This window comes from Anas platyrhynchos, chromosome 1 (genome assembly GCF_047663525.1).
Source record: "Anas platyrhynchos isolate ZD024472 breed Pekin duck chromosome 1, IASCAAS_PekinDuck_T2T, whole genome shotgun sequence".
NCBI classification, from domain to species: Eukaryota; Metazoa; Chordata; class Aves; order Anseriformes; family Anatidae; genus Anas; species Anas platyrhynchos.
Genome location: NC_092587.1, coordinates 184,049,565 through 184,076,403, shown reverse-complemented (window position 1 = coordinate 184,076,403; position 26,839 = coordinate 184,049,565). Strand labels below are relative to the sequence as shown.

General features: G+C 42.2%; 2 protein-coding genes across 5 annotated transcripts in view; one reads left to right on the top strand and one right to left on the bottom strand.

Annotated features, from left to right (window-relative positions):
• Window positions 1-13,480, top strand: part of BRCA2 (BRCA2 DNA repair associated) — a 39,632-nt gene extending 26,152 nt beyond the window's left edge. For 2 of the 4 annotated variants that reach the window (XM_072032621.1, XM_038174680.2), the window contains exons 15-27: window positions 315-505; window positions 1,091-1,278; window positions 2,688-2,858; window positions 3,141-3,486; window positions 4,116-4,271; window positions 6,453-6,597; window positions 7,699-7,820; window positions 8,642-8,843; window positions 9,018-9,184; window positions 9,268-9,403; window positions 10,060-10,316; window positions 10,971-11,123; window positions 12,315-13,480. In XM_072032621.1, the coding sequence (XP_071888722.1) occupies window positions 315-505; window positions 1,091-1,278; window positions 2,688-2,858; window positions 3,141-3,486; window positions 4,116-4,271; window positions 6,453-6,597; window positions 7,699-7,820; window positions 8,642-8,843; window positions 9,018-9,184; window positions 9,268-9,403; window positions 10,060-10,316; window positions 10,971-11,123; window positions 12,315-12,944 (2,864 nt within the window). In that variant the 3' untranslated portion in view covers window positions 12,945-13,480. Of the gene's footprint in view, window positions 1-314; window positions 506-1,090; window positions 1,279-2,687; window positions 2,859-3,140; window positions 3,487-4,115; window positions 4,272-6,452; window positions 6,598-7,574; window positions 7,598-7,698; window positions 7,821-8,641; window positions 8,844-9,017; window positions 9,185-9,239; window positions 9,404-10,059; window positions 10,317-10,970; window positions 11,124-12,314 lie in introns of those variants that run through there. The other 2 variants (XM_072032623.1, XR_011806463.1) reach the window with 2 other exon arrangements.
• On the bottom strand, window positions 12,954-26,658 carry N4BP2L1 (NEDD4 binding protein 2 like 1). The gene is made up of 5 exons (XM_027470100.3): window positions 26,417-26,658; window positions 19,606-19,730; window positions 18,719-18,807; window positions 17,336-17,412; window positions 12,954-15,517 (listed from the first exon to the last, which is right to left on the bottom strand). The coding sequence occupies exons 1-5, from the start codon at window positions 26,539-26,541 to the stop codon at window positions 15,292-15,294; spliced, it is 642 nt and encodes a 213-aa protein (XP_027325901.2). The 5' UTR covers window positions 26,542-26,658; the 3' UTR covers window positions 12,954-15,291.
• Window positions 26,659-26,839: the final 181 nt, after the last annotated feature.

The window sequence follows — 26,839 nt, the reverse complement described above, 5'->3', positions numbered from 1 at the left end:
GAGCCCCTATTTGCAGGTCAAAATCTCAGGTTTATGGATGCTGCAGTCATTATCAACCGGTTTATGTTCATTTGGAGTTTCCTGTGAAGAGTTCATTCTGAAGAAGTGAAATATATGTGATATTAATTTCTGATGTTATATGTTATAAATATTATTTAATACCTTCAGTTAGCACTGCTGGATGTTTCGACTGCAGGTTCTAAAAATCTGGATAGTGGCTTAGAAAACAAGCTTCTCTGAGTCTGCTTTATTCTGTGACTGTATATCCTAAGTTGATATACACTGTAAAAAGCTTTTGATGTTTTTCTTTGCAGTTATGAACAAGATGATGGCAAATCTCCGCTGTGCTAGAGATCTACAGGAAATGAGAATTAAAAAGAAATTCAGGCAAAATATTAGCTCACAGCCAGGCAGCCTTTATGTCATTAAAACATCTGCAAGGAATAGAATCTCTCTGAAAACTGCAGTAGAAGAAAAGTCTCCCAGCTTTTATTCTACAGAAGAGGTACAGTGACACCTTTTTACTGTGTCTTTCCAGGGCTGTGTTCATTAAAACTAGCAAACAAAAAGTCGGTAACTTTTGATGAATGTATCCATTAACTGACACATCTCTCTGCAGTTTTGAGATAAGCATTTACAGTAGCTCTTGAAGCAGTTGCTGCATTGTTAGGTAGCTTTGTGTATCCATGGTTTATAAGGCTGTTCAGAACAATAGCGATAATAAATGTCTCTGTAGTGTTGTAGTCAAACAAGGAAAAAATCCACCAATGGTAGCTGCTACTGCCTTCTAACCCATGTGAAAAGCTGTCTTAAGATAACACATGGTTAACATTTAAGCTCAGGTAAGTCAAGATCAAAAGCCTCTTGCTTTTGGTACAGTGCTTTTTTTGAAGCACACATGATGTCATGATGTCCTGTTTGGTGAGTTCCTCCATTCTTGGATTACGTATGATATGACAAAGTCATACAGAACAGTCTCTAGCTCGAGAAGATAACTTACAGGAGTTTATAGCATTAGAGGTAAAAGCTCTCAGATGAATTCTTACTGGATTGTCATTGTCTTTGGTCATTTTCATCTAATTTTTTTCAGCTTTACAGATACGGTGTTTCAAAACATTGTGTTCAAGTTAACAGCACAAACGCAGAATCGTTCCAGTTCCTCATCAAAGACTTCTTCAGTAAGGAGTATTTATTAGCTGGAAACGGGATCCAGCTTGCTGATGGAGGGTGGCTGATACCTACAGATGAGGGAAAGGCTGGAAAAAAGGAGTTCTACAGGTATTGTTTCTTATGAACTTGAGGCAGGTGTGCTCTTTATTAATTTCTGATTCTCGTCACTGGAATAAATCTAACACTACTTTTTGACTGCATTTTTAATACACCTCTGTTAGTGTAAATAAAGATACTGTAGGTTTATTAATTGACTATGTGGACTAATGGTGTTAGTGATCTTCGCTGGGCATGAAGGAAAACAAAAAGTCAATCTAGAAAGTTTCTGGAGATTCTTCTACGGTGTAAATTGTCCAGAAAAATGTTAATATTATTGTTAATTTATCGCTTTTGTTTAGTAGCATTGATAGGTTTTGCTTTTTCAAACAGAAAAGGATTCATATCTGTTGTGCTCTAGAGTTTAAGTGTGGGAATGAAGGTTGCTGGGGGAAGAGTTTCTGTTGCAGAACATGGGTGCAAATGTTTTTAACTTTTTTTTTAAAGCTGACATATGAAAATAACTTAATTTGCAGTATGATTTGAAGGAAGGCAAGATTTCAGTAGGAAAAATCACTGATTATTTCAGGCTTTCTTTGAATGTATATATAAGAAGCAGAAAAAATGCACGAACAACCCTTGCTCTTGCATTATCCCGGGTCCTTCTGTGTCTCCTTTTGCAGGTCATTTAAGGTGAACTGATAAAAGAAGTATGCATTGACTGCATCTGTCCTAAACACTTCAATAGAAATTGTTTTGTGTTAATGTAAGCAAATTCATACATTATAACTTAATCAAAAGCACATGCAGCAGAACAACTAGCATACTGTTGCATTAGCAAAACTTCAGAAAATTTTAAGTATTTTAGTATTAAAATCTTGAGCTTTCCTGACAAGTTGGAAATTGATGTTTTGGTGGGCCTTAAATTGTGTTCTGATCAGTCTAACAACGTATTTGAATCTTTGGTTTAATTCCTTCTCTATTTCCTTCACAGCCTTCCTAGTGACTGGCTGAGTGGGAAAAGTCAGAGATTTCCAAATCAACTTAAACAGTTCATGGTGGTACTGCTTGGAATCAACACAAAATGAAACATTGCTTAAGTAGCCAAACAATGGGGACAAGCAAAGCAAGCAGGAGATATTCTGGGGCTGCAAGAGAGTAGAGCATGCTTCTGTCCCTCGATGCTGTAACTGTGAACCAGAGAGGGCATGCCCCTGGAGCTACTGTCAGGGTCAAAGGTTCACTTCAAGAATGGCTGCATGTACACACAGACATGCTGTCAAAGCTTATAAGGACAAAACTTCAGTATTCAGACAATAACCAGACCAGGCTATGGAATGTAACCTTCCTGTTTGCACCATAATAAATACTCCGTTGTTAATGTTGCCTATGTGCATACGCTGCATGTAATGCTTGGGAAAAATAGGCAAGTAAAAGCTGATAATGGATTTTGGGTTAATTTATTGCCGATTTATCTGCAGGGCTCTCTGTGACACTCCTGGTGTGGATCCCAAGCTAATAACAGAGGCCTGGGTTTACAATCACTATAGGTGGATTGTATGGAAATTGGCAGCCATGGAAGTAGCTTTTCCACATGAATTTGCTACCAGGTGTTTGACACCAGAAACAGTGCTGTTGCAGCTGAAATATAGGTAAGCGTGTAGCAACACATCTGGAGTTGTGACTGTGTGCTTTCTGCTCATAATATTATAAAATAAACATCTCTACTTTGCATTTAGTATTTATCAGAATGCTTGTTTTGTTGAACTTAAAACATACCAATATTAAAAACGTACTGCATGTTATTTGCAAATATTTAGATAATTTTCACTTCTTCGTGTAGATGAAGCAATGATTTGCAACAATTGATTTTAAGGGGAAACAATGTGACGGATTTTGTTCACTTTAACAGTGTCAGGGCTTCTTTTCTCTAGGTATGACCTGGAAATTGATAAAAGCAAACGATCAGCAATCAAAAAAATAACGGAGAGAGATGATGCAGCAGGTAAAACACTTGTGCTGTGTGTTTCTAAAATCATATCACTGAACGCCGTTGTATCTCCCAGCAATAACAATATGGAAAGTAAAAAAGGAGCAGCAATAATTGAAGTTACTGATGGCTGGTATGGGATTAGAGCTCTTCTGGATCCACCCATCAAAGCTTTCCTACATAGAAGAAGGCTTACAGTTGGTCAGAAGATCATAGTACATGGAGCAGAACTCGTTGGCTCTCAGAATGGATGTACACCACTGGAAGCCCCAGATTCCCTTATGTTGAAGGTAAACCAAAATACTGGTTCAGCTTGATTGGGTGTGACTGAGAGATGGGACGGATGCTATTTGCTTGAGCCATGCTGTAAACTGGATGGGGTTGTGTAAACAGAAAAGGTTTTGTTGGGGTTGTATAAACAATTTTGTTGTAGTTGAATTACCACATTTGTAAGACAAGATAGTTAACACTAGTCAGTAATGTAATACAAGTTTCTCTTCCAACAAAATAAACAGTATAAAAGTACCTTTTTTTTTTCTTCTATAAGATTCTGACAAGTTTTGCTGCATGTTTTATCCTTAATATGGTTAAGCACCAGGTTAGGAAAGGTGTTGATCCATCATAGACAGTATAAAAGGTTGAGGAAGAAATGGGAAAAAAAAGAGAGGGAGGGCTTGGGGGGAAGGCTTGACTTGCTTGAGGATGATTAAACTGATGCGTGAAGTTTCAGCATAAAAATTTTGTTGCTCTGGTATAAAGCATTTAGAAATTAAAATGAAGTATATTCAGTTGCAAAAATAGTTTCTTAGTGAGGTCAATGTTAAAAAAAAAAAAAAAAGTCTTTCCTTTAGATTTATTAAGTTTTATCTCCTTCTGACCTACCAATGCCAGTTTATCATTCAACATTTAACTTGTTCAGATTTCAGCAAACAGCACCCGCTGTGCACGATGGCACGCAAAGCTAGGATTTCACCGGGATCCCAGACCTTTTCCTTTGCCTCTGTCATCACTTTACAGCGAGGGTGGTGCAGTGGGGTGTATTGATGTCGTCATTCAAAGAGCTTACCCTATTCAGGTATGGTATAAGTATTTTATGAATCTAACTGTTCCTATTAGATCTAATTTATCTAATAGCTAGTTTCTATATTGTTCTTCAAAGGTGCCGTAATAGAGGCAGTTAAATAAAATCAAGAAATGGTACCATGATGTGTAAGCAGAAGTGGCTCTTGCAGTGTGCACATATTTAATTTTTCAGGAGTGGAGTATCCTGTTGTAAGAAGAATTTCAATTTACACTCAGTATGTTCTGGCTTGGTTTGCTTCATTCTCAAAAAGCCAGAAATGATTGACTATGGGTTCAGTAATCTAAAAAGCATAATTTATCTTAAAGGAGGAAAAAAAAAATCGACAGTTTCAACTCCGAGTAGAAATGTGAAACCCGTTTTTTTTCCTATCACTAACATATGTATCTCTGCAAAGAAGTTAAATATTTTATAACATTTGGTAAGATTAATTTTGTCTTACTATACAACACAGCCAGCTACATATAAGATCTATTATTTAAAATGTTATTTACAATACAACATGACTATTGCATAAAATAGAGTGAAGATGTTTTAAATACAGTGAAGTCTGACCATATTTAAAGGATCTGTGGATATCAAGTGGTAACTACTTGGAATCATAGAACTTCATCACCTTTGTAGCCCTCCTTTGGACACCCTGTTATAGTTTTATATTTTTTTATACTGTGGTGCCCGGAACTGCACACAGTGCTTGAGGTGAGGCCGTACCAACACAAAGTAGAGCTTTTTGTAACAGTCCCAATTATAAAAAGAAACATTTTTTTTTCTTGGTAATCAGTCCTCTGAATGTTAACATGTTAGCCATGATGCAACTTCTAGATTCTGTTAACTTTTCTCAGAGAATGCTACACTTAACATGCACATACAGGGTTTTTCTTCATTGTTTGCTTTCTAAAATGATGTGTAACTGTTGGTCAATGCAGACTGAATTCCACTTTATTTACCATATAAAGGTAATAGCAATATTTGGCTTGAAACATTACTTTGATATTTAGATCATTATTTTAATGGAGAAAATTGCAATACTTATTACATGGACATAATGCCATCATAGACGTGGCTTCCAGGCTGGGGAGGAAAGTGGTGCTTCATATCTCACTGTTTCCAGAGATGGATGGGCAGATATGTTTGTTTGTTTTTATTAAAACACTGAGAATCTTGTTCAGTCATACCAAAATGATAGGAAGACTTGAGCTATGTATCTCTTTCACCTCAAGCCAAGGGATGTGGGAGTCACAGTAACTGTAATTAAAGTTGTCAGACTGTGCGCAGTGCAGGAAGTGGAAGGCGTGCAGTTAACGAGGCAGGCAGAGCCTATTTCAACAATTTACTGCCTCATAAGGAGCAGTCCTACAGCTGTCCTCCTCCTGCTCCTGCCATACTGTCCTGCTGCTTCTCTGTGCTCTACAGCTCATCTGGTCCTGTTCCATAGCTAATTCACGTCGCTAAACCAGGAGTAACAAAGCCAAAAAAAAAAAAGGGGGGGGGGGGCAACAACAAAAACCGACCTCAAACTGCTATTTGTCTATTGCAACTGGTGTCTGGTACAATCAGGTAAGTGCTAGGGCAGTGCCAGGTGGGGCTGTGCAGCAGAGAGGGAGACCACTTTGAGCTGCAGTGGCCTCTTTGTTTGGCCACCTATCTCTTCAAAGCATGCACTTGCCAAGCCAGCTCTGACACGGCTGTGGGCAAGGCTGTTATCCTGTGGAAACACTTCAAGATGAAAATGTTTAAGAGCATCTTTTACAGCATCTAATCTAGCAGGTTAAAACAGTCCAGTCAGTGCTGAAAGACAAGTTGGGTAGGGTGCAGTTCTGGTATATTTTTGAGCACTGAGTTTGTTTTGTATCTAAATGTATCTATGAGTGGGATCCAGCTATCTTCTAAATTATATCATTGCCTATTATTACAAGCTATGGTTTCTTCAGCTGTTAAATCACAGAAGTTTGACTACAGCTGCTCCATTCTGTCTGTGCATCTTTAAAGAGAAGATTTACCAACCACTGCTCCATTTTGTTTTATTGTTTTCTTTTAACCTTGGATCTGTTATACTAAAAACTTATAAACCTGTTCACTTTTAACCAAAAATGCTTTAAACAGTGAGTACTGGAGGGAAGCTAGATGAGGTTAAAAATAGAAGGTCTGGGGTTTATTTAAATCTTTGTGTTTCAGTGGATGGAAAAGACATCAGCCGGCTCATATGTATTTCGTAACAGCCGAGCTGAAGAAAGGGAAGCTGTCAGGCATGCAGAGGATCAACAAAAGAAACTGGAAGCTCTATTTGCAAAAATCCAAGCAGAATTTGAAAAGCATGAAGGTAAAGATTTCATCATTTCAGAATATGTAATAACACAGAAACATTTTTGTTTCTGGGCACCAGGATTCTTGCCACACTGATCGTGGATTCCGGGTGCTTTCACGCTCAGATCTGTTTTGTTTGGGGGTGGGGAGGGGAACGTCGTTTATTTTTCTACAGGAACAGATAGGATTCCATCACAAACGATAGCCTGCACAGTTCAAAGTCCATAGGGTCATTATCTGCAACCCAGCTCGCCTTTCCTTTTTGGTTAATCTTTCTTGGGGTGATCTATAACACTGAGATGTTATCTGACTGCTTCATCAGAATCTGGGGAGTGTTATCAATAACAAAGAAAGGGCAAATAATGCCATAACCTTAAAAGAAATCTGAATTCCCAGTTGAAATTGGAGATTGCTGTATAATTCTTAGCATCACGGATGTGAACTTAAACATATCAGTCACCTCACTGTGTTCCTTTTGTTTGATTGGTAACTGGTCTACGTATAGTGGAGTCTACTGAGAAAATGATCAAAGTGTGAGCAGCAAAGATGATTGACCTGAGGAGAGGATTATTGTCTAATGCAATTAAGTTCACCTGGCTTTTTGCTGGTGTCCTAAGGAAAGGAGGCTTCCTCACGTGCAGTCTTGTATGAGAGGAGGAGGTGACTGGCACGCAGACAGCATGGTCAAGTATCGGTGTAGTTTTGTGGCAAGCTGCCTGGTTTCCCTAAGTGCAGGCACTGAGAATTGCTTGCTACATCAGCAGAAAGCTACTGCCTTGTTAAAAGTGTTGTTTTCCTCTTGGTTCAGAAAACCTCATTGGTCAGGTGCATCCCAGAGCTGCTGCTGAGAACTGGCTATGCCATCTCATAAAACCTTCCCCAGAGTTTGTATTCTATTGTGTATTACAACTAAATACAATGTAGTTTGTAAAAGTGATTTTTTTCCATTTCTATCTTCCTAAAAACTACAAACATCTATCTATCCCTACATAGAAGAGTTTGGTAGCTTCATTCTGGTAAGTCCTAAGTTATTGTACTTCCTACATAATAATTTTTCCTTCACTTTTAAAGTGTATTGGTTGGACTCAACATAATGAACTTTTTTTTTTTCCAACAGAGAGAGCCAGCAGAAAAACACCAAGTTCACGTGTAGTTACAAGACAGCAAATTCATAATTTGCAAGATGGTGCAGAACTTTATGAAGCAATCCAGAATGCATCTGACCCTGGTTATATGGAGGTAACAGCAGAGCCAATTGGGCTACTTTTGAAATGCTTGTGCAGTCATTTCTAGCCTAGTACTTCCTGCTAAAATCAGCCACAAAACTGCTATTTAAATCATCAAGATTTCCTACAGTATGCTTATTGCTAAGTAAATTGTGATTTACTTGGAAAATGCTTTAACGAAGTCCTGTTTAAATAGATTAATCTCTTAGATTGCAAAAGAGAGTAAGTGATTTTCTCTGGATACACAAAATCCAGAGTATAGTGCAATTAAAAATTATTATTTGTGGTTTTATTACTTCGTTTTGATGTATGTATGTGAAAACTGAATGCACCTAGTAAGACACATTTTTCTTGCATGCTGCTCGATGAAGAGTTTACGTGATCTTACTGCCATTTGTCTCCCGATGTGTGTTAGTGTAAATTAGTCAGCTCAGAGATAGCAGCCTGCTGGGAGATGCAACTCTTCTTTTCTTCTTACAGAGCTTTTTTGTAACATCTTTCTTATTAAACTGGCAGACGTGCCTGTTGTATGAAATGCTCACCTTAGTTATGTGTTCTTAAGCAGGCTTCTCACTAATTACCCATTAGGAGCAGTGTATAATGTAATATGTAGACAACTGAGTACCAGTAAAGACTAGAGTCCCCAGTTATGCTAACATTTTGAGTCTAAGTACTGTGTCAGTTGAACAATAACTTTTCTGTAACAGAAGAGCATTTAGGAAAGAGACTCTAAAGGATCCTGGCAGGATCTTTCAGGATCTTTTTTTTTTTTTTTTTTTTTTGTGATTAGTTTAAAAAAAAAAAGATACTGAATACGTTTTCTCTTGGCTACAGGGTTATCTCAGTGAAGATCAGCTGAAAGCTCTGAATGCTCACAGGCAGCTGATGAATGATAAAAAGCAAACTCGGATACAGGAAGAATTCAAGAAGGCTGTAGAGTCTGCAGAAAAGGAAAAATACGGTTGTTCCAAAAGGGATGTGTCCACTGTGTGGAAATTATGTGTGGTAGACTACAGAAAGCAAGAAAAACATAAAGGTTAGTACTTGGGAAATAAATAACTTTCATCTTCACATGGTAACTAACTGGCTAACATAATAAGATTTGAAGAGTTTACCCACAGCTTGCATATAACTGTTTCTGGTTTTATTTTGCTAAAAAGCTTTTCTATTGGTGTTGCACACCTAATCTATCTTAATCTGGTGTTACTAGGAGTGATACTGAGCATCTGGCGTCCACCGCTGGACGTTTGTTCGCTGTTGAAGGAAGGCAGTCGGTACAGAATCTACCAGCTGTCTGCATCACAGTCCAAAGGAAGAGCGGAATCAACTAACATACAATTAACAGCAACAAAGAAAACTCAGTATCTACAACTATCAGTAAGTGCTTTAACTGCATAGATAAATCACTAAAAAGTGTCAATCTATATATCAGTGTGGTGGTGGTGTTTATTTTTTTTAAGGTCTCAAAGAAGATGCTGCTGCAGATTTTCTTTCCAAGAAAGGCTCTAAAATTCACCAGTTTGTTGGATCCTTCTTTTCAGCCACCATGTGCCGAAGTTGATTTAGTTGGAGTTGTAATTTCTGTTAGCAAAACAGGTACGTTGTTAACCATGTTCGTGGCATTGAATCACCATTAAGTTTTTTTATTTCGAAAGTCAAGATCTTTGGTGTTATATAACAGCCAGTATACAGCTATTACATATATAGTTATATAATAGCTAATATAGCCCATCACCATGATACGCTAGCAGTTAACTGTTTTCCTAGAGAAAAAAAAGAGACTTACTTGCTGAGCAAGAATTTAGTATTTGAGTATTCAAGCTCAAAAGAAGCTTTTTCTTTAGGTGTGAGAATGCACCTAGTGGAACACAGCTGTGCTCTGTGTGTGCAGCACTGGTATCTGCCATGTACATGGGCTCCTTTTACGTGCAGTGTCATGGGCTGAGTGGAACCCAGCCCTTGGAGCTCACAGATAGACAGGTGGAGAATCTTCTGATGAAAAGCAAAAGCACCACAGAACATGTTTAAGCACTGGAATGCAGATTTGGAATTGTTTTCTGTAATCAGTATGGAGAGAGTGTAGAATATGAATGAAGCATTAAACATCTGTTAGCAGGCTGACAGGCTGCTGCTTTGTATTTATCAGTTAGAACTCTTTCAAGATGTGCGTGACTCTATTTATAGACACAAATTGCAGTACTCAACTTTTATTTAAAGGCTTATGGTTTGATTCATTTTCTTCTTGCTTTTAGGTTTCGCTACTATGGTTTATTTATCTGATGAAAGCTATAATCTGGTGGCAATAAAGGTCTGGGCTGATCTCAGGCACTTTGCTATTGAGGATATAGTCGTTCGCTCGTCGTTCATCTCTGCAAGCAACCTTCAGTGGCAGTCTGACTTCAGGTCAGAAATTCCTATGCTGGTGGCTGGAGACCTTTCTGTGTTCTCAGCCAGCCCAAAGGAAACCTATCTTCAAGAGAAGTTTAATGAACTGAGAAGTTTGGTAGAGGTAAATCTTTACATTGTTAGTTTAATGATGGATTTTAGTTGTTGCAGTGTCAATCTGTCACCAAAAAATCCATTAGTGCTACTGAATCTTAAAACAAGTAATGCAGAGGGGATTTTGTTGAAGATGGAGCAAGGTGTTCATGTGCTTTTCTTTGAGGACTCTGCAAGTCACCTATTGAATGTCTTGGCTGTCTTTTTCTTTTTTCCCCATCAGCTCAACGCCCCTGTCTTCAGCATGTGCCACAGGATCTTCTCTGGCTAGCAAACCTGTTTTCACCTGCTAGCAGGCAATCTATCAAAGTTAAAATTTACTGTCTTGTTCACCTGAACACGTTCAATATCAACCAACAGCCTGATGCTTTTATTTATTTTTCTTAATTTCAACTTTCTAGTTGTGCTAAATAGCATGTCTTGGTCATGCATTCTCACTTCTTACTGAAAAAATATTTTCTTCTTTTTTTTCTTGCTAATAGTAAGAGGAAGGTGTATTTCTCTTCCGTGGAAGGTGCAATGGACTTCTGATTTGTTGGTTTCATACAAAATAAACTTCTGGTGGCATTATAATGAGGAAAACAAAGCCCTAGTTTGTGAGCACAGAATACGTGCATATTTTTAAAAACAACTATTCTGCATTGTAATCTGTTCTGTTTTATAGAACGTGGACTCCTTTTGCTCTGACGCAGAAAGTAAATTGATGAATTTGCTACAAAGAAGTCAGTCACTCACACCCACGTTACCTAAAAGATGTGGTTCAGAATGCTTTTCTCCTTCCTGTAACTCAGGCCTCTATGCAGCAGATAAAAGTTTGGTAAGCTTCTAGTAATTAATTTTGTTTTCATACTGGCTTTACATACAGTAAGGATATAAGCAGGTTTTATACTGCTGGCTGTAGTGAATGGTCTCTGTTCTCAGTCTGCCCCACAGGTTCTCTGTAGGGCAAGGCAAGCTGATTAGAAGCTTTTCCTTGTGTGGGTTACAATTATTCCTTGGGAGGAGCTCCCTAGCCTAGTCTTCCTCCAAGCACTATATGAAAATTTCCCCTCACAGTCTGTGTTTTGACTGCATACTTTAAATACTCTGAATTTTATGAGTAAAATGAATCCTCCTTCCCCTATAGTAAATACTTCCCTATTTCCTCAATTCCATCGTGCGGATTATCTGACATGGATATGATTGGGAGGAAAATTCTTGATCTGTAAATGTTTCTTCCAGGAGACTGTACAGCATGTGCTCTTGTTTAGAGGTTATTTCATAGTTTTTTTCCTAGGTATTGCTCGCTATTTTGTAGGTTTAAAGGAAAGAGGTATCACCTGGTAAATGCTGGGATTTTATAGTACTGTTGCCAAAAATTGAGTTAAATAGTACTCTGCTTCCCATCGAGGCTGCTGGTGGCAAGTTTTTCTTGATGTGCAATATGGAGTGAATCAACAAAAATTTTTCTTGCCAATCGAATAGTTGTGAGGGAGGTGGAAACACACTGACTTCAGATCAGTTCTTCAGGACTAAAATGCAGTCTGTAAGGCATCATTTCCCATTTCAGGGACAGTACTATAACATATTCCGAATGTTTAGTGACATATATCAATTCATTAAATATATTAAATTGAAAAAAGCGTTAAAGATATTCTCAAGTATGTGTTGCAGCGCTGTGTAGTGGGTATCGTGCATGTATTCATGGTTTTTATTCTATCCATTTTTCCTTCATTTTTCCCTATTTAACAACCCATTGAGGATATAGCCAATGCAGAAGACTCAATTAACTCATTTTTGTAATGACTGCTTTGAATTCTTACCAGCTGGCACAGGAAAGTTCCCATACGTTTAGCTTAGTTCTCAGAAGCAGTGTAACTGTGCAAACAGTTAAATGTGTGTGCAAACAGTGACTTACAAACATCAGTACTTGAAAAAAATAATGTATGGAATTAGTTGAGGAAGATCGACTACCACTACTGCTACTAATGGATTTTCTATTCACCATAAAACTTCTCTTTTTAATCAGATCTCATCTTCTAAAATGGAAATAAAGTATCTGAGCCCTTTGTCAACCAGCACACCGAATATGAAACTCGTCCCCCAAGGGTCAGCAAAAACCCCATCATTTGATGAAGACCACCCCAAAAACAGCAAAAAGAGAAAAGCAATGGACTTCCTCAGCTGCATACCTGCCCCTCCACCCCTAACACCGATCTGTTCGACCATTTCTCCATCTTTAAAGAAGGCATTTCAGCCTCCGCGAAGTTTGGGCTTACAGCGTAATAAGTTAGGGAAAGAAACAAATCCAAATGTGGGTTTTGTCACCCCCAGCAGAAAAGTGAGAGAAGCTGTCCGTGTTCCCGTTAATGACCTGGTTGCTGATGAAGAACTGGCCATGATTAATACGCAAGCACTCATAAATACTTTACCAGAAGAAAAGAAGACTGAGGGTGTAAATGAGACCAGTACAATAGCTACTAATTTGTCTGATGATCTTTCGTCCAAACGTAGTTCCAGATCAACTGAGGAAGCAAAGAACTCATTAAAAAGCAGTTCTGAAGGAGCTGAGGCTCTTCAGGAGGACACAAAGGAGCTTGGGGGCTCATTATCAACCCACAGGATGCTGCAAAGACGAAAATCCCGAAAATGCTACTAAATACACATGTACAGTATTGTATATATTTCAAGTTTAAATGATTTTTACTTTGTACATTAGATCCCGGTTGTATTTAATAAAGTTATATTACAAAAAATCCTCAGAGGGCATTTCAGCTGCAGGACAAATGATTAGGAGCTGAATAATCATACATTTCTCACACAAACATCACATACACTAGCATCACTCTGGCTCGAGATTTTATAACCCATCACTTTGATTCTGATGTATTGTTGAATTCTGGCAGGGTCTTTGTTTCAGTCTCAAGCAACCTCTTTTGTTACCAGCTGTGGCATTAGCGTAGTTGTTTGTCAGAAGTAGCACAGGGCAAAATCAACAATTGTCTAAATTTATTGGAACCAAACATAGCAGCTTAATTCCAAAATACTCCTCTGTAATTCTGGCATAGTTCTGTAAACCCTAATTCCTTAAAATTATGTAAACCATAATTCCTTAAAATTTCCATGCAGTGCTAAAACTTTTAGAAAAGAACTATAATTATGATTGATTCATAGTAAAAAAAAAAAAATTAAAAATAGTAATAATAAATCCTTGGTCTTAGTTAGAGGTACTACTTTAAGCCAGAATGTTATGAAAGAAAGCCAGGCCCTTAATTTCGTCCCAAGTTCTTTCTGCCAGGAGGGAGTTAGTACTTCTGTTCATGGTTTCTTTCTCATTAAGTTCTGCAGGTGAAGATTTTCAAAACTGGAGCTTCTGCACAAGAGAAGCAGTTCTGCGTGGCAGGCTCTGACTCCATGGTTTAGTTATGCCGTTGTCCTGCCCTCGCCCTTCAGGTGTCAAAGGAGGATGGCAGCAGCTCCCTCCTGGTGACCTTCCTGCAGTCCTGTGCCGCTAACTTGGCTCGAGTGCAGGGCTGAGGGCAGCTCCTGCAGCCAAGCTGGGCACTGCAGTGGGACTGGGGAATGTAAGAGGGTGACAGCAGCTCCACTTAAAAACTTTGTGCAATGCTGCAGGTGCCCTAAACCCCTTAATGAGCAATTATTTACAGTGGTGACAGTGCTGCTTTACATGCAGCCTGAGTTAAAAAATAAAAATAGAAACTGGAATTCATCCCACCCCTACTGCTTTATACGGACTCCTACAGCCAGATTCGTTTTCACACAGGACTAACGTACGCCTTGATGCTTCTGTCCACTAGCCTGGCAGAGGAGCAGCAGCTGCACCTGTGTTCCTTCATGATCTGGGTGAGCTTCATTTCCTTCATTTCTTCATTTCCTACTGCCAACTACCTTGCTACTGCCCTCTTCTACAGTCACTGCCCAGGTGGCAGTGTAGTTCTGCACCTACTTACAGAGAACTGCCATCACAAATGCTGAGTTTTACAATAACGTTTCACGAGCCCTGTTGACAAAGACCCATCAGCAGGATTTTAGAAGTTTTTTGGAACTCCTGCAGGATCGCTTCTTTTGCTCATCCACCAACAGTCAATGGCTTCTCTGCACTGTGTGGGGGAAGGGATCAATTTCTTCTCTTACAAACACTTTTTTCCCCCTTCCTTTCTCAAGTTGTCATTTTGTGCAACACTCTTTGTCCTCCTGAGTTCAGGTAGGCAGCAGCCTCGTGCTTTGCCTATTTACAGCTGCCTCTGTAGCCCAGTGCCACCTTCAAGTTAGCAAGCACTCACCCAGTACCGATCTTTCCTTCAGGAAACAACACTGCCTCCTCTGCTTTCTCTCCTCAAGATGAAGTTTAAAGCATTAAAGTTTTCCTCCTTCAGGCTGGAGATGCTGTTTGGCTGTGTTAGCGCTAAGGTAAGAACAGCACAGATGCAGGCAGCAGATGCGGAGATGCAGAAGAGCATCAGATCTTGCTACGCTCTCTTACAGCTCTACCTTTTCCCTGATTGACTTTTTGCCTCTCTGAAAGTTAGCAGTTAAAACACGCTAGACAAGAAGGTGAAGACAGAAAGGATTATCCAGGAGCAAAACTGCAAGAAATGACCACTGCATGGAGAAGGAGTTGGCCACGTGGGCTGTAAGGAAAAAACCTAAGAGCATTCAGTGCTCTCTAGCAGTTACAGCAATGCAAAAAAAAAAAAAGAGTGAGGCCCAGCCAACAAATTTTACCATAAGCCAAAGCCAGAATGAATTTTAGTGAAGGAAGAAGGATGAGGGCATGCAGTTTGTGCCAGAGATAAGAGGGCAATCAGCCAGGAAGATCTGTGAGATCATAATCTAGCGCCACGTAAAGACTTTTAAGAAATAAAAGTCTGCTTTTGAAATGCAGTAGGAAAATACAAGAATATAAAACAGTTTAGTTTAAAAAAAAGTAAAACTAGAGACTTTGATCCCCTGATGATTAAAACACACACAGAGGCCTCCACCCCTCAGCGAAATGGCAAGGTGCGCGTGCGTGCTGGGCACGGTCTGTGTGAGCAGCCCGGCGGGGGGCTGTGGTGGGCGCCCAGGCCATGAGCTGTGCTTGGTCCCGTGGTGCTTCTGTCGTCTCTGTCGGGCTGCTGGGCGTGGAGAACGCTGTGGAAGGTGACGTGGTGCTCGTATTCCTCTTTCATCCGCTGTATCTTTTGCCGCGGGACGTCGTGGATATTTCTTCTGTAGAGGCAATGGTAGCATAAATACGTTACAGGTTGGCTTACGTTTGCTGGACATTGCTCCTGGTGCTTGGTGAGCCTTTGCTAGATTTTTTTCTAGTTTTTTTTTTTGGCTGACCCATTGGTCGTTGCCACCTACCTCTCAACAATACTGCAGGGACTGCTGGAAAAAGTAACCCGCACATTTTTGTGGGCAGCAAGGCCAGAAGAGGTTAGGCGAATGCACTGAAACAGCCAGGCGAGAAAGAGCTAGGTAGAAGATCTATCTGGTCTGTATCGTATTTTCTGTGAATATTGCTGGGTTTTGGAGCCAACGGCTTGTTAGACCCAGGATGAGCTTTCATACTTCTGGAGAAAGACAAACAACGGCTGTGGGTAGCCCAGACACTGAGTTGTAACAGGTGTAGAGGTCACAAATCTGTTGTTGCTTTAGCTGAGTGCACGTGGGGAAAAAAAAAAAATGAATGGGCAGAAGTGATGGTGAGGGAGATGGTGCTGCTGGTGGCTCTGTAGGAAACACGGAGACTGGGAAGGTGGGGGAGAAAAGCTGGGAATTTGCACCTGTAAAACACAGGTTTGGGCTCCATATGTGAAAACAGAGGGGGAAGACTCAATAGGAACACAAGATGAGGTAGGGAGGAGAGGAGACATTGCACGTAATTTTAAGGACATGGTTTAGTGGGTGATACTGGTGGTAGGGGGATGGTTGGCCCAGATGATGTTGGAGGGCTTTTCCAACCTTAATGGTTCTGATCTATAAAAATAGGGGGAAGGAAGCGGAAAGAGAAACGTGTAGGACTTCACTGTTTGTAATGGAAGCTACCCGTTGCCACACACAGTGACTCCAGGGCAAATATATAAATTAAAGTAGGCCAGGGAAGAGGAGAGCACTATGCTCAACCATGCAGGGGTTTCTGGACAAACCAGAAACTTTCCAAAGACTGCCTGGTACTTCTGTGTCTCTGGGAGTTCATGAGCTCTGAATAGCTTTATTTTTACCATTTATCTCCATAGGGCCCTACTAGTGAGCTAGTGTGACGTTGTCTTGCAGCTGCATTTTCAAAGTCTTGCTGTGTGCAAATCCTGGAGTGCTCAAAATGTTTTTTGTTTTTTTTTCCTCCAGTGGAATTAAGGTGAAATCAATGCAGCACGTTTCCAGCTGCAGCATCCCCACTTGTCATGGGCATGAGAGCCACCAGCTGCCAGTGCCCTACACGTGGGCAGTGTGCAGCCGGGATCAGCAACCAGCACAACTGCAAAGATGATGCAGAACCAGAATTGATCAGAGCAAACCAGCCCATACTCCTGCCTTTTTTCTGCCCAAGCAGCTGGGAATGGTGCTGTCCTTCAAGACTGACATCCTGTGCCTTACAGGGGGCATACAGGATGCATGAACAGAGCTCTGGCAAGAGCTACCTGTCTTACAGGAGATTTACACTGCTCACAGCTTGTGGACTAAAGGTTTAGGTACCTAGAGAACCTAGGGTATCACGAGGACATTTATCTGGTATCAGGAAGCCTGCAGCCAGCGCTGAAGGTACTGGAAGCAACTTTCAGATGTCCCTGCATCATTTGCCAAAATGCTGCCCCAAGCTGCAGGTGTTTGAGTCAGCCTTACAGTCCTGGCAGGCTACTGCAAAAGCTGACTCGTTTCAAATAATTACACAGCAGAAATGGCTCAGCCTGAATGCAGTACGCGCGCCCTTCCATTGTCATTTACCAGGTGACATTTCAGGGGGTATGAAGAGGAGAAGTGCTGACCTTTCTCAGAGCACAACAGTGAGAAGCTGTCTGCTGCACCAAAGAGAAAAAGCTGTACCTTGTCAGTTCGTGAACATTGAACTTCCAGGGTGTATCTGGTTCCCGAAATATAACTTCGTAGCTATTTTCACGTGCCTGAAGAAGTACACACAAGTTTTAGATTTAGGGCCACCAAACCCAGGATTAGCCAGCCCCTCCCCCCCTGAGAATTTTGGTGGGTTAAGAGATGTATCACGCATCTCCAGGAGCCAGAAGGAAGAAGCTCACCACGGCTCCCACCACGGTGCTGGTCTGACTCCCTGCCAGTCCATTCCCCCTTACACCAAAGGCTTTGGGTCTCCCAGCACACCCTGCCTCCACATTTCCCCACACCCTGCTCCCTGCGGCAATGGGGCACTGCCACAGGAGCTCTCTGGCAGTCACCAATGGTTCAAGAGCCACAGGTCGGCTGCGCCAAGCTGGAGCTTCTGGGAGTGTCGTGCTATTTCCAGGCACTGAATCTACAGGTCTTGATTTCTTTTTTTCATGGTAAAGCAACATATTTGTATCTCCATATGTGTATACATATACATCTATATGTGTATGTGTATATATATATATTTAGCTAACACAGCTATTGATTGCTTTTGGGATTTGATTTGGAGGGGTGAACACTGCCTCCTGAAGACATTATATAGTAGCAGAAAGGAGGCAGGGGACTCCTGATCTTTCTACATCTTGTACACCTCTAGCTGCAATCTCTCACTTGCTTCATGGTCACCCAGAAGCATTCACAACGTCCTCCAGCACAGTACCACGTCCAGGGTTTCCAGCACCACTATTAATTCTTGCCTCTTTTGAGCTCCCATAAAAGCGATACCTTGACCCAAATTTTTTTTCTAATGTGATCGGAACCCAAGAACTTATAGCTGTGCATAAGCATGAGTGTGATGTTACCAGGCAGGCCAGACTATGAAACTGTGCTAAAGATATTGGCAATAAATGCTATGCCTGCCAGCACTACTAAAAAGAGATACTGAATGCACCCTTCAAAGACTCTTTCTGGTGTATTTTTCACAAGTCATAAACTAAAATTTTGATATATTTGTTAACTTTGGAAACTCTTATATTTGGTCAGTTTCAGATTCAACAGTTTGGAAACTGTCACACTCATGTCACTGCTGAGGATTGCCTGATTGCCAAGAAGCTACAGGGCAAGTTCAAAGATCATTAATCTTTCTAACAATTTTGCCTTCACTGAGGTGTATAGCTGGCTAGATAAAATAATTGCATAGGCACCTTTTCCCCTACGTCTTCGCAATATAAATTATTAACTATAATTAGAGGACTGAGGGAAAATGGAAGTCATTAGTTTTAGCCTTGTTAAGAATTGTTTCAGTCAGATCACCTCTTAAATGTCAGAGCTGAGCGTGTAAAAGCAATAAATCATAGCTTTCCCTACCATCATCACATACGGCTTCATTTCCCAAGCATGGATGTTGGTGTTATCAATAATAACCGGGCTTTTCCCATTCTTCATTGCTTTGCGTGCTGTAATGTAACACATCAAGTAAAGCTAAAATGTATTAAGTAACAGACTGAGCCAGGTCTTTCTAGCCTAGAAGGATCCTTTCCTTGCCCACTCCTAGCATGCTTGGCTCCCCGCTGGACTCGGGTTTGTAGCTACCACCCAAAAGCAAGCAGAGATTGGCACCCAGCAGGTGTTTCCTGCAGGTGATGCAGCTGGTGGCTGTGCTCAGAAGCAAGATCTGAAACTTGTGTGAACACATTTAGACACATTTAGGTATTTACAGCAAGTATGAGAGACCATTATTTGCAAAAGATGTCTGTTTTATGACCCCAAGGTACATTTGCCAATGCTCTAAGTGGGTTCAGAGCACGGCCTCAAATATATGTGACATTTTCCTCTCTCAGCTAGACACATAGGTCATTTCATTCTCAAATTATGGAGGTTTGGAAGTTTTCCTCCTGCCTGTCACTAATTCCTCGCTGCCACCCACTTCTAGGTCAGGACAGACACCTAAGGAGGTGCAGTCTATGCTAAGCAGCTGCAGTGCTGGCATTTGCATGCCATCTGCTGTTAATCAAGCTTCAGCAGGGCTACCTCAGAGTCAGTTCTATTTCCAAAACCAGTAACTATCACCAACATTAATTCATTTTAAATTCCTCTCTTTAACGCTACAAAATAATATCAGAAGTGGCAAATATATTTTAACCAATACACCACGAACTTCACCTACTTTGAGATATTTTTATTTGGGGGCTTAATTTGAAGACATACTGAAAAGCAAAACTATGCTGACAAAAGACTGGATCAATTTCAGTCACCTCTCTTTTGGTTCCACTTGTGTGCATCCTCTAGGAAGTCAGGCTCAAACACGTACACACCATTTCTAGTGAAGAAGTCATCAGTACTAAGAACCACAGCACTGGGATAGTCATATTTCAGTTGTCTGGAAAACAAAAAACACAATGAAAGAAGGATTAGGATGTACAAACACATGCCTTTAACAAAGAACATTACATCAAGAGCTGTACGACTGCTCTGCAAATTTGCACAGTCCTTCGTTTTGAAAATCCCAGATTAAAGAGATCTGAAAATAATGTAATCAGTAGGTGAGCATGCAGGAGCTTAAAGGCATGTTTGATTTCTTTAATTCAGCAGAGAGATCTACAATGGACCGCCAACACGAGTCTTTAATCATAATAATAAATTCAATTTTCTGAGTTATTTGAGAAGGTATGAACATACATTTTAAAAAATACTGCTAATCCCATGGAAGTGAGTCTTAAAAGGCAATTCTCTTATGGGAGTTTCACTACAGAGAGATTTTTGAAGATAATAAGGAGGAATGGTTGGTCATTTAGTAAGGATTGTCTGTATTATCAGCTTTGTCTTGTTCTTTGTTCTTCTTCTTTCTCTGGCTGTAAAGCATGTAGCTCCTTTCCTTTAATGTACAAACAAGTATGAGAGGGATTAGTCAACATTTCCTATTATTTTATGGTTCTTTCTGCTTCTCACTTGTCTCTGTTTACTCTGCCCTCTTCTTGTCGAGTTGAGTCATTTTTCTTTGATTTCCATTTTTTAATGTTTTGCAGACAAATCTGCATTGCCTGGCTTGGCCACCTCAGATGCAGCAGATCCATAAAGGAGGTCCCCTGTGGTTAACAGCCAAGGGCAACCCCCTTCTCTTCATGTTGATGTGTGTCCCACAACCATGCCCACTCACAGCTGGGACAAGATCTGGTGGTGTCCTGCTGCAGGCTGACCAGCCGCCTTTCAGGAGGCTAAGGAATGAAAATGCTCCTGATGTGGTGGCTTGAATTTGAAGGGTTCTTCCTGAAAATTAGTCCTCAGGGAACATTAAAAAGAAATCTTAATGCAAAACTGGCTTTCTGTTTGTGTGTTTTCATCTTATTTGTGTCCATAGGCTGAACTGTTCACTTTGTCAGTCAAGGGAGTGTTGGGAGGAGGAGGGAGGGAGGGAATCTCTGCAAGAAGCCAGGGAGAGCCCACGACATCACCTTGCTGCTCACTTATCTTGTCAGGGCCCCAGGAGCCAAGAGAGAAGAAAGAAAGGCCAGTCCAGAAGCCTTGTGACTCTCAGACACGAACGTCGCTGCCCTGCTATCTCACGCCACACATGGTCTTCAGTCTGTGACTCATTTCAGCGTCCTCGATAAAACGCTTCTCTGCCATCCCCGTAAGCTACAGAACAACAATTTCTCAATGCCTTATCTAATTGAGCAACGGCAGGGGAAAAGGTCCCTCTAGGTTATCGGCAAAAAACCAGACAGGCAGACAGAAAAGGCTTAATTCTGTCATCTCGAGCTCGACTCCAGCCATTTGCCTACCAATTTCATCCTAACCTACCTGCCAGCAGCAATTCCTCACTCGGATTGCACTTTGCTTTTCCTTGAACCAAGGCTGACTTCTGACTTGTTCCACCTGCGCTGTAATTTCCACCATCTGCTGATTAATTCGTGTTATTTTGGGGTAGCCACTGCCACAGGGAGCAGAGACTCGCTGCTGGCTGACCAGCCAAGGCCAACCTCACTGCTCTGTGCTGCAGCCACTAAGTTACATACCTCTTAACACATAGTTATCTCCTAGCTCAGAAGAGATGTTTTATTTACCTAATTACTGCTGGACAAACAGATCCCAAAAAAAGTATTAAAAAAACTTTAGTTTTGGTCCCATGCAAATAATTCTTATCACGAAGAACATGTGAGCACCTAATGCTTATCTGTTTGCTCTCACGCTGACACACTGATAAATTTAGCTCTCAGTAGTTCAGTACCTTACCTTTCCCGTTTCATCCATCTGCATCATAATCTCTTCTATAAAAAGCTGATTGTGCTAAAACATGTTGTCCCTTTACCTATTAAGTTGCACACAAAATTGTACATATTAATAAAAGATCTCAGTATGTTTTTCTTCTTCGGTATTTCCTTTCAAAATGTTATCACAGTGCAAAATTTTAAAATACTTTTTAGCATTTTAAATGCTAACAGAGAGCTTTGATATGTAAGCAACTTAAGCAGTGTGTGATTACCTGCACATTCAGTTTACTATCTTCGTATCCCTGGTAATAAAGCAGATAAAACTGGGACTTCAAACGAGGAAAAATACGGCACAAGATGTGTTCAGGGCTATGGATTACTGGCACGTTTACTATACTCAGACTAAACAAATAAAACCATACTAATAGCAACATAACAAAACATGAAGCTTGTTTTGCTGTCTTTAACACTTGTTTTTCCACAACCAAACTGACTCCAAAGCTTACAGCTCTTTCCTGCCACCTTGTCCCGTTCTGTTTGTTCTGTCCCTTTTAATTTCACTTGAAAAAAAATAAATTCATTGCACCCAAGACACTTTGATATTTTGCTTGAAACTACAGCCACTGAGATCTACAAAGGACCAGACGTTGGTGTAGTTTAGAGGTTTTACATTATCCCATTAGACTCCTGATCACTCTATGCAGCAATAATGCTTGTATTGGAGCTAAATATACAAAATGGGAGAACTTGTTCCCAGTGTTATTTATTAATAAATTCTGAGCAGCACCCATTGCAGTTAGATCAGTAAGTGTAAACCACACTGAGGATGAAAAAAAAGAAATCTCTTGCAAGATCAAAGGGTACTTACAGGCTATGTCTGCACTGAAGAAAAGCCACTGAACTTTAAGCACTGCATTGTGAGAAACAGTATCTGCCAAAAGTTCAGTATTAATTAGCCTACACGATATTTAATTGCTCCGTATTGCAGCTGCCTTGCAGCAGGTTTAATATGGTCTGTTACAGACACAAGTCTGCTCTCGTGCCTTTCTTTCCCCTTCCCAGGGGGAAGATTTCCAAGCTAGGTGAAGTACCTTGTTAGACTGATGCAACTGGAAAAAAAAAAAAAAAAGTTTTCAGGTGCTTATGGCACAGCAGCAGCAAACTGCTGGCAGGCCTGGGGACTGCTCAAACCCTCCGGGAGCCCTCGGTGTGCGCAGAGGCTCCAGCGTCGTCACCAGCCCCAGCAGCAGCTGCAGGGACGCCTCCGACCAGCGCGGGCTCTCGGTGCATTCACCTCTACTCTTCACCCTGCTCAGGTTTACCATGGTTGCAACTACTGAAAAAGAATATGTCTGTTGAAAATACAACTCCATGAGCTAACAGAGAGGGGTTTTGAAGCCTTCTAAGTTATTTATCTGAGGACCTGCTCCCATGACTTATACCGTTTTTGAAGTCCCCTGTTTATTAATAGCATCTTCAGTGCTTTCAATCAATCAATTCTGATTTTAACTGGATATATTTCTATCCTCACAGACCACAAAATTACTAGCCAGCATTTCCACTAGCTGGATACAAGGATAGGACTTGAGAGAAGTCCCCACCTTCACCGATAATGGTCACTGGAGAAAAAAAAAGCCCCTGACTGCATTTCACAGGCTGTCACTTTTTTCCATCAGAAACTCTGGAAGTGAATGGATGTCCGATATTCAGTCTGGTAAAAAGACTGGAAGGAGTGTTTTCTGCTTTCATGAAAACTAACAGAACTGAGTGCCGGGCAGATCTTAGGCCTGGTAGAGTCTCAAGATACAACCTCCTTCCAACGTAACGCAGATCCTAGCGTTTATGTGCTAGCACTGCATACAGCCACTTGTTCTGCTCACTAAAAAGCCTTCCTGTGGCTTTTCAGCATTCAGTTTTGGCAGAAAATGAGAAAAATGAGAACCAAAGCACATGCACAGTGCTATCAGCTGCCTGAAGTGTTTTGGTAACTTGCAGTGAGCGCCCTGAGGACTCTGCCCCGGCGCGGGGCTGCCAGGCAGCACGGCAGTGCCTCCACGTCTCGCCGGCAGGACACGAGCAGCAGCCGTGCTGTGCCTGTCGGTAAACACATTTAGAAGGACCTGAAGCACGAGCATGTCGTATACACAGGTAGATGTTGACTGTGTGTTACCATCTGGAAGCAGGAGCTGCAGAGCTAACAGGCAAAGTCCGTGAACTGTGCTGCAATTCTCCCGTAGGGTCGGGATCCTGGTGACAAAGGACAGGCTGATTTGGGATCCTACCCATGGCAGGGCTGGAGAAGGGACTGGAGGTGAAGGGGGGAACCAGACAAATGCAGCAGAGAGAACTGGAGAAGACAAAGCCTATGCCAAGCACTGATTCCTCGGTGCCAATGTATTTTTCCCTCTGTGTCTTTGTCACCTGTTCTGGATGACTGTTCACTTTATGCTTCATAAGGGAGCACAAAACCGGTCCTATTTCAAGTGGTAAATCAACAGGAGAAGTTGAGAAGTTACATATTTGATCGTGCCCAGCCTAGTGCTTGAGCAAAACTGTTAAATAGGTTACGTGTTATGTTGAGTTGCGCGTTTCCACCACAAACAAAGTTTGTCATGGAAGCAGATATGAGCCTGCACGTGGCTCACTTGCTTTTTGGAGATGTTTTGTAAGCTGAATGTACTACTGCACCTCAGACATGTTTTCTTAGCAGTTGCCTCTGATGATGTATGGTGAATGATTAGAGGGCACCAGTTCGGATCACCTAATAAGTAGGAGGTTCAGGGATGTGCATCCTTAACAGTGGTGTGATTGGAAAAGATGCTGTAATTATATCTTACAAAGCCATATCCAAACAGTGCCAGGTGACAATAAAAGGTCAGGGAATCAAGCCCTGAGCCCTAGCTTGCTCCTGGACAATAGTCTGGTGCAACAAACCGACAAGGGGATGCTCTATCAGCGAGTTGCAGTATCACTGGTGATAACATTCACGGTTCATGACATTTCTGAGCGCTGTAAAGGCACACAGCTTGCAACAGAAATAGTAGCCGACATGAATAATGAATGAACGGAGACGTGTGTGAAAGCACCAGAAGAAACAACAGAGCAAAGGTTAAAACAATGGCATATGCTGATAACCAAGAGCAGAGTTAACAGCTATGAAACTGGGAAACGTGCTTGTCACCCACACACTGATACAGAGCAATGACTTGCTACTAGGAGACAGGAGAGCAGGAGGATGGCCAGCAGGTCCTGCTAGCCTGCAGCCACCCTCCTCTTTCCAAAAGGGAGAGAGCTGTAGCTGTAAAGGCACCCAAAGTGGGAAAACAAAAATAACAGCCAAAAATCTTGCCTAAGATTCATGAAAAATGGCATCATGGTAACTGCTAGAGGACATAAAAAAGCCACTTTGTCACCACTACCAAGAAGAACCTAGAAGAAAAAGCAAAAATGGGGCTGCCGAAGGACCTTGTCCTTGCTGATTTTGGCCACACCACCTGTGCACACGTATCCTGATGCTTGCAAATATTTGAGTGTGATAGTGTGAGTGAAAAAAAGTCAGAGAGAATGAATTTGAATGGGTAAAATTAGCTTACCTGCAAATTTTTAAAGTAAATCTCACCTTTCCTCGCCAATAGGATCTCGCACCGTGCTTGTTGTACTAATTCTCTACAAACATATTCTTGCCTAGCACACTACAATTGCCAACACCAAAAGATACACAGTGTGGGATGCTGGAAAGAGCAAATCTGAGAAGTTTCTTGGCACAGTCCTTTCGTAATCTGACAGAGCTAACGGAGAGGTGCTACAGGCAGCTCTCACAGCTGCCCTTTGAGCCACGTAGTGTTTATGATACAATCAGCAGGGGCTAGGTGCAGAACAAGTCCTTCAAGCCTTCCCCTCACATGGGACTAAAACAATGTTTACGATTTATTCTGCAAATCCACCATTAATAATTAAACTCATGTTTTGACCTGAAAAAAAAGAGGCGAGTTATTTGCATTGGCTGAGGATACATCCCCCAAAATCCCTCCGTTCATTCTGGCACGCTCTCCTCACCAGGGGGAAGCCCACGGTGAACGTCCGCCTTTTGGTGGAGAGCAGGGGGACACCAGGAGCTTTGGGATACCAGGCTGGTCGCGATACCAGGCTGTGGCTATGGGGTCGGGCAGGCTGTGGTGCCACCCCACAGCACTCCCCTCGGGGCTTTTCCACCAATTTTTCACCAGTCCTGGAGCCTCTCCTGCCTGTCTCCCACACCGCTGGGGCTCAGACATACGAAACCAGAAGTCGCAGCCCTTGGAAATTCTCGCTGCGAGACGGAGGAACTGCTTTATCGTCGGCAATCAACCACAAAATAAAAAAGCCTTAGCCTGGTAATTTTACAGAACAACAAATAGCCTGGCTGGGGTGATTTAGGGGCTTACTGGCAACGCACCTTTGGGCACTAATCCCTTAAAAATTAGGAAGGGAACCTTGTCCCATGCGCTGGGCTGCGTGTCCTTAACGCAGCTCCTCGTGGCTGGAGCAGCAAAGCTTTGAAGCATTTTTGAGCTTTCTGCGAGGCTCCTGCTCCCCTTCCTGGCCAGAAAAGCCCCCGAGGTGGCTGTCATAACCCTATTTCCATCTCACAGCCCTGCCTTGCTCCTTCCAGGTTTTGGAGCAAGCAGAGGACCTCCTGGCACCACCCCGGGCCATCTGGGGCTCGGCTCTAGCACCTTGCTGAGGGCTGGCTCCTTGCTTTCCACCAGCCTGAGGGAGCCAAGACCCTGCGAGGCAAAGCCCTAAAGGAACCCTAAAGGAACCCTAAATGACCCCAAGCAGCTGTCACGGCACCAGCCCCCTTCCCAGCCCTTACCTGGCCAGAGTGCTCTTCCCGGAGCCGGGCAGGCCCCGCAGCAGCACCAGGCTCTTGCCGAAGCGCCTCCGTGGCGGGGGCTGCAGGCTGAGCCCCCCCAGGGCTCGGAGCAGCCGCTCGTCCATGGGGCCCGGCCCGGCCCGGCCCCGATCGGTCCCGGTTGTGCGAGGGCCGGGCCCAGCCCGGAAGGGGGAGGGAGGTGGCGGGGAGCCGGCCCCGGCCCCTCCCGGGGAGGCCTCGCACAGGGAAGGGCTGGGCTGCCCGCGGGGGGCCGGCTGTGGTTACCAAAAATTCATTAATTTGCACGGTATCAAGGTGGGGGGGCGATGCTGCCGGTGCTGAGAAGCCCTAGGCCCAGGTTCTGACCCCCCGTACTCTGCCCCACAGGCTGGGGACAAAGGCAGTCACCACAGCACGCCCGAG